An 11481-nucleotide genomic window follows, 5' to 3' on the forward strand; every position below is an offset into this window, starting at 1 on the left:
CCAATTCACATAGTTTCCCTAACTTTTGCAATAAAGTCTAGAATTTAGCCATGCTTGTATCCAAATTAATTCACTTGTACTGTACTTAAGCATTGGTTGCTTTAAAACCTGGACTGTAATAGCAGAGTTTAGAAAACTAAGGTATGAAATGTAAATGGTTTCCTTAGTATATGATGGGTATACTATGGTACTCATTAACATACTTATTTGAAGCCTGTTCTTTTATTTTGTTTCTTGAAATAAAAGTGTGTTGCTAAGCATTTCTAAATCACTCATGGGAGGTGGCACAGCAATTCCAAGTGTTCAAAGTGATATTTGTGATTCTGTTTCCTTTAAGGTTACTACATGTACATTGAAGCCACCAACATGGTCTTTGGACAAAAAGCACTACTTATCTCCAGACAACTTCGAGCCATTCATGGAAAGCAGTGCTTAACTTTTTTTTACCATATGTATGGAGCTGGTATTGGAGTACTTAATGTATATTTGAGGGAAGAAGGTGGTAGACACCATCAATCTCTTCTGTGGACCAGAAGAGGTGAACAGAGTATCAGCTGGCTGAGAGCACAGATAGAATATGAGAGTGACAAGCAACATCAGGTAAGCTACACAGACATCTGGAGAACATTATAGTGCACTCTTAGGAGGCCATTCTGGTTGACTCGCAAAGCTACGAATTTCACAGCTTTGTGAGCCAACTAAACGCCCCTGTATTTAGACATGATTTCAGCTACCAAAAGAGATTGTTTATGAGAAAACTATCAATGTTTGGATACGTGCTGTGCTGTGATGCTAGCGCTGTTATAGAGGTTGGAGTTAGGAAAGTGAATCCCTCTTTCAAGATAGCTTTGCTGAAGTTTCACTTGGACATGGACAGCATGTCTGTCATACAGAGGCTTTTGGGCCTTGAAGCAAGACTCAGATATGCACATGTGCAGATCAAAATACATCAGAGATTTAAGTAAACATTGGGTTTAAATAAATCTCTGAATGAGGCCCAAATTCCATTTGAAGAGTACAATAGTGTTGATTTTACATTTTACATTGCCGCATGATTTTACATTTTTTTTATCTCCTGGTGAAATTGATTCGTTTCAGTTTATTAACAGATGTTATCTGTACTTTTAAGTCCAATGTTTACCAATGAGGGAAGGCCAATTCAAATCTTGTTTTTCCCTCCATCTCATGAATTATTAATACTTGAATATTCTTTTACAGATTGTGTTTGAAGCAATTCGAGGTGTTTCAATTAGAAGTGATGTTGCAATTGATGATATCACATTTACAAATGGACCTTGTAAAGGTAAACTATTTTATTGCAGAATACATCAATTTTTTTCAAGGAATTTACAAATTTGCAAAAGTGTGAAATATTTTTTTTTTTATAAAGATACACTTAACGTTGCATTCCCTAATAATATGGGTATTATTCCATCTTTTTTTATTAGCAGGATGGGAGAAACCATTGCAAACAAAAAACACTCTTTCTTGTGCTAGTTAAACATAATTTACATCACCTCTAGTCACCAGCCAATGGTTTGCCATTGACTGCCCACACTCAAAGAAACAGCAAGCGTAGCCCTGAGCACCACCCCTGCTTTGACTGCTATCACAGCCATGTTTTTCTAGCAACTTTCTTGTTCTATACATAAGGAGCTCTTGTTCTTTTGTTGATAGAGACACAGTCAGCCCCACCCTGTGGCCTGTTGGCCATATGGTGAGAGTGGTGTCGACTTCATGGGGAGGGCAAACTTTCAGGTCAGGATATTAGCATTTTTATTTTTTACAGTGAAGCAAATACACTGTGGTGTCAGGAACCAAAGGGCCATCTTGGTATTTACCTACTGCTTTGTGTGTATTCAATGAAACAGAGACAGTTCATTATGAAAGGAAACTCCCCAGCAATTAAACTGTAGCATAGGGCCTCATTGCCTCATTTTATAATGATACACTTTTCTCAACCATTGCATACAGTTGTTCTTTTGGGAATAATTTCCAATTTAAATAAAGGATTTTCCACTCTGTTCTTTATTTGTGAAAGCAGTTGGACTGTTCCACTCTCTGTTGGATTCTTTAATAATATCTGGCTGGACCATTCTCTCTTTCTTAATTGCAGCTGGTCTGGCTTTGGGAATGTGGTAGAACCTCTTCTTAACCACCACACCTGGTATAGTGACAGTGTCATAAATAAGTTAGTCCAGCACAGGATGTCAGAGAACACATTTCGGTTATGATATACCATTTATTCTGCTTGTATCAAAATCAGGTGTTCACAATCACCAGGCTGCATGCCCGGAGTATGCGCTCACATTTTGCGACAAACTGAAGTTTGAGTCCCTGCACAGCAGAAGATGCATAAGTTGCCTCTAACATTCAAGCTTCCATTTAATGTTAGTTAAATGAATTATTAGGAGACTAGTCATTCTACAGATGCTGGAATCATCATTTCTGTTCTAGTCAGCAGCACTTTTGCATTGCACCCTACGTTGGATACCTTTATTGTTGGACCTTGGAAACAGAATTTGCCCTGCCATTGCCATAAACTTCCAATACTGTACCTTAGTTACCAGACCTGGAATTAGACCTTGACTTGCCTTTCTCTTTACCCCCTTTATTGCTAGTCCTTGCGCTGGACTTGACCTGTATCTGGCTTTTGCCTCACATGTCTATATATTACCACATGGACTACACATAATTTATCATCAGTCATACACTGCTGTGCAAACCTGCTGTTCAGGATTACTCATCCATCTTTCCATAATAGACTGATAACCTGATTCAGAGATGGACGCTGCTGGGCCTGTAATAGTGTCCACTGTCAGTATAGCGGGAGCAATAATATGCAGATGCTAATGTCAGCCCTCCCCCAGTTCACCAGCATGCGATGAAGTTGAACAGTATAGGTGCTGAGAGGCCCATTTTTTGTGTCTAAGGATGCATTGTGGTTAAAAAAATACCTTATAAATGTGAAGCTTGGCCACAATGTCGGCAGGAAGTCGATAGCCCGGCCAACCAGGTGTTATAGCAGTGATATTCAGAAGAGTGTTATTTGGCAGATTTATCTGATCAGAATCTCTAATTATAAAAAATAATAATAATAACTTCATGGTACAGGAGGAATAAGTAATAAGGAACAAAAATCAGTGTGAAGGACTAGAGCATAAAGATGAGGAAAGATACTGTAAAGCTGTGTACACACGGTGCAATATTGCCAGCGATTTGTTTGTGCTGCAGCAATAAATCGCCGGGAGCGCGCTCCAGTGTTTAGCCTCCTAATGGTCGCTGATCGCAGGTGCTTGCTCCTGCGATCAGCTGTTTCCCTCTGCAGCTCCCCCGGCAGAGTCTCCTGTACATCAGTGACCATGGGCGAGATGTATCAAATGGAAAATGCGATAAAACCCTGGCAAACCCGCCGCCTCGCCGACCCCCCCTCTGGCTTACCTTCCTGAAGGGTCCTCCTGGACCCTGGAAGGTAAACCTCTCCTCCCCCTAGTGACGCAGCCCTTCCGGCTGCAGGGGGGAGGAGGAGGCGCTTGGGACAGCTTGCTTAGCTGTCCCCGGCGTGATGCCGCGTGAGAGATGCAGGAGCCGGCTAGGAGGTGACGGAGACCCCCGCACACCACATTCCAGGTATCGGTGGGGGCCTCCGTCACCGCACCGCGATGCCAGTCGCATAAGTTAGTACATATGCGGCGGCATCGCGGCGGGGGGGCGCGAAGGGCGGCGATGTATTTTAATACATCCCGCCCCATCTCTGGTCGTTGATAAAAAGGAGACACTGAGCAATATATTGCACCATGTGTACACAGCTTTAGAGTAAGAACAAAATTGTCTGGAGTCCAATAACATTCAATTTCTTTAAATAAAAACTAACTAATATATTATTTCAATAACTATACATTATGTTGTACATTTGTTTTGTTTTTTTAAACAAATCAGCTGATGAAAATAAATATTTCTGAATACATATACAGGTTCAGTGTCCCGTATCCAAAATGCTCGGGACCAGAAGAATTTTGGATAATGGATTATTCTTTATTTATGAATATTTTTATATTTCAATGATGTATCATTAGGCATTTACGTTGCACAAACACATGCCATACACACCAATATATTTTATTTGTGCATAAAACAAGGTTTCAAAACATGAAAAAAAGTTTGTGTACAATCTTAGGAACTTAATTTGAATGCCAAGCAATGATTTTCTTGCACATATTTAGTGCCAGTTACAGATCATGTCCTCAGTAGTACCAGTTACAGATCATGTCCCCAGTAGTGCCAGTTACAGATCATGTCCCCAGTAGTGCCAGTTACAGATCATGTCCCCAGAAGTGCCAGTTCCATATCATGTCCTCAGTAGTGCCAGTTCCATATCATGTCCTCAGTATTGCCAGTTACAGATCATGTCCTCAGTACTGCCAGTTACAGATCATGTCCTCAGTAGTGCCAGTTACATATCATGTCCTCAGTAGTGCCATTTACAGATCATGTCCCCAGAAGTGCCAGTTCCATATCATGTCCTCAGTAGTGCCAGTTACAGATCATGTCCTCAGTAGTGCCAGTTACAGATCATGTCCCCAGTAGTGCCAGTTACAGATCATGTCCTCAGTAGTGCCAGTTACATATCATGTCCCCAGTACTGCGGTTATAGATGTCCCCTATTGTGCTTTTAGCAAGAAACTATTTTTTTTCACTTTCTGGAATGCATGGTTTTCGGAATAATTTGGATAACGGATATTTGGATAAGGGATACTCAACCCCTGTATACATTTTTTTTCTATTTCACAGTCAATTGCCAATGTGTAACTAATAGCAATACTGCATTATTACTTTTGCAGATCTGGAGGATTACGGGACACTGCAGTCATCCGGATATTCAGATGACTTCAATGAAGTTGACTTTTAAATGAAGACTTTGCCACATACAGACCTAGTACTATAGACATTAGTCACTTCAGAAACTGCACAGAAAATATTATTTGATAGAGCAATCTGAAGAATGTTTATAAAATAAAGGAAACATAGCACAAACTCAGAGCACTTGTGTTCGCAGAAAAAAAAATTACTCAGGGCTACAGTATATTTTACAAAATAAATTTTGCATGTACTGTCAATAACTTTGTGTGCAGCCTTTCTGTTTGCCACTATTTTCACTGTATTCATATTGCATATGTATTTTTAGTGTGTGTTTTTCCTTACCACAGATGGGAATCAAAAAAGATCAACATTCACAATAAAAAATAAATAAAATAAAAAACTGATTCTTCCTTTTCCTGTTTAGAGCTTTCACTATTTTTGTTCCACCAAAAGAACCAGGCAATTACATGTAAATACATTGGGCCTCATTCATTTCAAAGATATACAGTACATGATATGTCTGAAATCAGACAAAATAAAGAATGAAATAATGCCAGAGGGCCTGGCATAGCTAGCTGGAAGAAGTATGAATAGTCAATGTATCTATTCAAGTATGACCCAGCCTTGATGGTTTACCTATGGGCCAGATTCTGTTTCACTTGCGAAAGCAAATTCACTCTCTAATGGACAAAACCATGTGCACTGCAGGTGGGGCATATGTACCATATGCAGAGAGAGTTAGATTTGGGTGTGATTTTGTTTCTGTGCAGAGTAGATACGGTCTGCTTACTTTTTACATATACAGGTGAGGATTAGGAACTAAAAGTGGCCCTAGTAAATTTTCTAGACGTGACCTCACGTGGGCACTACCAAATCAAATGTAGGCGGAGCCAACACCAGAATAGACAGGATTAATACATCACTACACCTTAGTGGAAGCCATTGGCTTCAGTGTGCTTGGCAGCATAGCGACCTCCAGACTGTTAATCTGCTGGGACAAACCACAAATCTCCACATTTCAAATAATACCCCACCTCTCCTCACTGAGACTGAACCCAGACCCCAAACCTCCATCATGCAGATAAACAACCATACCATAATCCCATAATGTCACAACTATGCCCACTCCTCCTCCAGTGGAGTCCAGAAACATCCTCCCCTGTCCTTTAACAGATGTCACAATGGATATAGATGGGCGCCCACCGTAGATGAGTATTTGCAGCGTTGTGTACTCTGTTCTGTGACTGGCAAAGGCTGTTTGTGTGGGAGACAGAAGGGGACAGGGCCAGATCATAAAAATAAGTGACTGGCTCATAAGTTGGTTGGCCTACCGAGACTCTTCCCTGTAAGGTCTATGGCCAATCCGTCCAAGTGCATATACATGCAGGTTAATTTGGTTACATTTAATTTAAATGATGAGCCGCATCACGTAGTATGAAAGAGTCACTCTTTCACAATAGGTGTACCTGTATAACATAATATCTGTGAAGTGTGCAGTATAGGCAGCCAATGAATCTATTTGCTTTGAACCAAGTCATCAGGGCCCCGCCCCCAATAATTACATCATTGTATAGCAGGAGCAGTGCCACAATGAAGCAATCACTGCACCACATCCCAGCATTGCACATGTCTGCTGCCCCATGACCCGGCCAACCCCGAACTTGCCTACTTCTTTTTTCTTCTCTCTGAGAGAAGTCTTTAAGCATACAATAAATACCACTATTTTAAGAATTCCACTGTACCTCCTCATTATACATTATGTAGCAATACAGTAAGAGGTGAGCCCTAGGTACGCATCTACCTTTGCTAGGTCTTATACAAGTAAACCTGGTACCTTCTGGCAACTGGCTGTGCTAATTTATCAAATACAGAGACGCCAAGCATCCCATTAAAACAATTGGAAAAAGCACCCTCTGAGGATTTGCTGCAAAACCAGCCACAAACAGGTGGCAGTGCGCGGTCATAACTGTACTTTATTATTCAATTGCTGCTATCACCACGAAGTTAATCACTTAACTTACTTTTTTCTTTGAAACTGACCTCTAAAATTAAACATTTCTTACAAAAAAATGTGTTTAACAATAGAGGGAGAAGGGGAAGTGAAGGATTACTGCTGCACAAGTAGCTATTCGAGAATGTAGTTATGTACTGTATGTTTAAGATGATAATGGTTATCCACTGTACTGATAAATCAAAACTAATGTGTAAATATCACGGTAGTGGAGGTGCTCCCCAGAGAGTATAAAATAGTAGAACAGGAAAACTTTATTCTTTTTTCCTTTTTCCCCAAAAAATGTGTTTAGTAAAACATATTGCATTTAACTTTTTTCGGATTACATTTTTTATATATTTTGAAACTATTATTTTAGTAACACAATGTAAAATTTAACCTATCAGGCAGCCAGTACAAAAAGCTTTTGGAATGTTTAGCAACAGATTTTCCTCACATATACAGTACTAGTAATCCCACTCGAAGCAAAAGCTGTGAAAGCTAGCCTCCTACCTTCAGTGTTTGTGCAGGTGTGAGAAAGAGATGTAGTTTCACTCTCTGCCAGCAGATGGTAGTGTTTTAGAGACTCACAGACACTAGACATATACTGTATATAGATGATACTGCGGCATCATGATAAAATAGATCTAGTTGTGATGATGTACTGTGGAACCGAGACAGTACCTGGAATTGTAGTGTACCTGTCACGGTCTTAGAAGCACCAGCTGGAGAGTAATGGAGGCTGGGTGCTTTAACGTATGGTGGTTGCATCCACGACAGAAGGGAGTGAAACAAGGAGGATAAAATATAATGAATTTAATAAAGATATTGCAGACAGTGATAATGATGATAAAAACGGTATATGGCAAGTATGCAAATATAAAGTCAATTGTCCAGTAAGTTATTATAATAGATGATGAAGCTTGGTCCTTGAAGAATATTGCAATATAATTGAAGAGTGGAATAGAATATAAACCTGAGTAGTAATTAAGGGTTGCAGAAGGAATTGAGGATTGGATGACTTGAAGAACGAATGAAGATTGTATTGCAGATTGGAAGATTGGATGAAGGTTGGAAGATTGGATGATGTGGATGATTGGATGAAGGTTGGATGATTGGATGATTGGATGAAGGTTGGAAGATTGGATGATTGGATGAAGGTTAGAAGATTGGGTGATGTGGATGATGATTTGAAGATTGGATGATTGGTTGCGGATTGGAGGATTGGATGATTGGATGAGGATTTGAAGATTGGATGATTGGTTGTGGATTGGATAATTGGATGAAGGTTGGAAGATTGGATGATTGGATGAAGGTTAGAAGATTGGATGATTGGGTGATGTGGATGATGATTTGAAGATAATAAATGAAGATAACTGGAGAAGAGGAATCCTTGCAGTTTATGGTTGTGGCTGCTGCCAGAGGTAACCTTTGGAAGTGACCGTCGGGAGTATAGCAAGGTGAGACCCCTTTGAGGATCTGACCTCGCTGTACACATAGGCGGTAAGCAGAGTCCGGTGGTACTTGATGCAGTAAACGGCCAGCAGGATCTTCTCCAGGGGAAGCTCAGGATTGTAGTGGGAACTACAGAGCCAGGTGAGAGCGGAAGCTCAGGATTGTAGTGAGTACTACAGAGCCAGGTAGGAGCAATGATGCTACGGGATCGACATCATTGTACTGACTGCTGGACTAGCCTGAGCAGCCAGTACTTACCAGGTGAGCTGTGCTGGGATCGGTCAGGCAATCAGAGAGGGAGGCGGAGCCGTGCAGGAGAGGCTGGGAAGCCCTGATTGTATGCAGCTGCACAAGCACCGGCCTTTACACAGACACAGACCAGGCACAAACACACATGGCGATATGCTACTCATGTCCTGCATGGAGCTGGAGCACAATTCACCAGTGTCACCACGCGATGACAACACGGCCACATGTACCCCAGTGGAGCCAGAGACATAGCAGAGGTGAGCGCCATGGTGGATGTGACAGTACCATTTTGACTTGGATACATGAAATTACTTAGATGTGGCTAAATTAAATTGTAAAACAATATACAAGCTTCAGGGCTGAAACATTTTGTAATCTCCCCTCCCCTCCTGCTAGCATAGGGTGTTATATAGGTACAGGGGTGCTTTAAGAGGGGAGGCCCATGTGAAGCCTCCTCCATCCAGGCCCCCTCTTCTTTGTTGGTCCCACTGCACAAGTGGGATAGAAACGATTGGATGGAAACGAGTCGGCATACAGACGGGAGGTGGATCAGCTAACTAAATGGTGTAGCGGAAACAACCTTGACCTCAACCCCCTCAAAACGGTGGAGATGGTGATGGACTTCAGAAGGAAACCAAATGCCATGCACCCACTCATAATATCTGAGAGAATAGTGTCAAGGGTCGACTCCTTCAAATTCCTAGGAACAAAGATTTCCTGCGACCTCAAATGGGGTCCCAACATCATTACAACTGTCAAGAAGGCTCAGCAGCGGTTGTTCTTCCTGAGGCAACTCAAGAAATTCAACATCCTGCAGGAGCTGCTGCTCATCTTCTACACTGCCATAGTAGAGTCTGTCCTTTGCTCCTCGATCACAATCTGGTTCGGAGGAGCAAACTAGAATGACAGACGAAGGTTGCAAAGAGTGGTGAGGATGGCAGAAAAGATCATTGGGGCGGAGCTCCCCACTGTCGAGGATCTATACCTAGCCAGGGTCAATAAGCGTGCAGGAAAGATCTTGGCGGACAAGCTACACCCTGGCCACAACCTGTTTGAACCCCTTCCGTCAGGCAGACGTTTCAGGTCCATCCCAGACAAAAACTACAAAAGGCTTCTTCCCAATAGCTGTCCATCATCTAAACAGTATTGAACGTACTAAATACTAAATAGTAACTCAAACTGTTCTAGATATATGTGAAATGTATGTGATGTATGTTTATGCCTCTCTTCCCACCCTCCTTGTGTTCCCTGCTTGATGCTGCACTGTTACTACGAAAAATTCCAAGCATACGCAAGTATACCTGGCCAATAAAGATGATTCTGAGATTCTGAGACAAGAGTCTGACACAAGAGCAGTGGCCATTTTTCCAGATATTCCGTCAGTGCTGTGCCTTCATCGTGGGACTCTGGAGGGGGTGAGTATAAAACAAAAATTGGAGCAGTGCACTATACCTGGGATATCCATCCCTGTCTCTCACCAGCAGTGTAGCTATACTGACAAGTACAGTGTCCTGAGTTATGGTACACAAGCCAAAACTCAAACTGAAGTTTGTTACAAATGTGTGCTGCCTTTTGGGACTCTGCGATACATTACCAAGACCAGTGCTGCTGAGGTTGTCATAGCCAAAACTACAGGTGCTGCTGCTTTAGATTGCCATCACTATGCAGGTTTTTGGTGTGTGTGTGGTCTCCCCCCCACCTTCAACCAAACCTGACACCGCTTAAATCACACTTATAGGTGGGTTGGTGGAGAGGTTAAGTATTCTTATCCAGCCCTTGTCTGTATTCTGTTCAGCAGGATGTCTCTGTCGGTCTTCTGACCTCCGGCATCCTGTCCACTGATCATGGATACTGATTCCCTAGAAATGATTTTGTTTTGTTCAATGGCAAAAATTTCTGAATAAATCCCATAAATTAAAATGGGAAAAACTGCAATTTGGGTAAAAAGCACAGTAGATGTATCCATATAAATATGGAGCAGTTAAGTCGATATTTTTACTCACAAGAAAGTTAACTAAGCCATGATGGTTGCTACTGTGCATTGAGATTAAGAAAACAAGAATTATTTGCTTAGGTCTGTTTGCACCATCTAGTGGCTGTTCAGGGTAATGAAGTATTAGATGTTTTACTTTTTGCAGCAAAATATTATGCAACAGACACAGGTGGTACTTCCAACTTTGGTGACTGTGATCTTTGCTTGATAAGCTTGATTAATTTGTTCTTGTGTGGATGATGGTATAAAAACGGCATGTATTAATACTTTCGATATTGTTTCTTTGCTATTTCTTTTTCAAGCTATAATATATATATATGCAATGCAAATATATAGGTGTGCTGACACTATTAAAGTCCGTTTCCTTCAAGGAACTATAAAGTTCTTTTGAAAATCCACACCAATCCAAATGTAGTAGGTGCAGCTCCCCTCCAAATGACCCGATTCCCACGGGACCTTCAATGTACACACCACCTAAAACAGGTGTATTAACGTTTATTAAAAACGTGGAAATCACTTTATTTAAAATTTCTCCCACGGGGAAGATAGTACCCGTACCGAATATTTCATCCGGTGTGGGCTAAAATACCACAAGATTTGTCACATAATCCACTGGCTCAACAGCATGCCCAGAAAGTGCAGTGTACAACTCACGATACCGGGAGGGAAACACCAGCAGGCACGATCGTTCCACAACACACCGGCGCCTCAACAGCGGGCTAGAGACCAGCAGGTACAAGGATGCGTCACACAGACCACGCCTCTACGCGTTTCATCAATGTACTTCGTCAGTGGGGGACGAAGTCCATTGACGAAACGCGTAGGGGCGTGGTCTGTGTGACGCATCCTTGTACCTGCTGGTCTCTAGCCCGCTGCTAAGACGCTGAGGCGCCGGTGTGTTGTGGAACGATCGTGCCTGCTGGTGTTTCCCTCC

The 11481-nt window shown here is 41.8% G+C and overlaps 1 protein-coding gene across 1 annotated transcript in view; it reads left to right on the plus strand.

Moving 5' to 3' along the window:
- Positions 1 to 5203, plus strand: part of MAMDC2 (MAM domain containing 2) — a 107989-nt gene extending 102786 nt beyond the window's left edge. The window contains exons 12-14 of the mRNA XM_083158329.1: positions 338 to 600; positions 1219 to 1303; positions 4842 to 5203. Of these exons, the coding sequence (XP_083014455.1) occupies positions 338 to 600; positions 1219 to 1303; positions 4842 to 4909 (416 nt within the window). The 3' untranslated portion in view covers positions 4910 to 5203. The remainder of the gene's footprint in view (positions 1 to 337; positions 601 to 1218; positions 1304 to 4841) is intronic.
- The last annotated feature ends 6278 nt before the right edge of the window (positions 5204 to 11481 follow it).

This window comes from Crinia signifera, chromosome 1 (assembly GCF_055691185.1).
Source record: "Crinia signifera chromosome 1, ASM5569118v1, whole genome shotgun sequence".
NCBI classification, from domain to species: domain Eukaryota; kingdom Metazoa; phylum Chordata; class Amphibia; order Anura; family Myobatrachidae; genus Crinia; species Crinia signifera.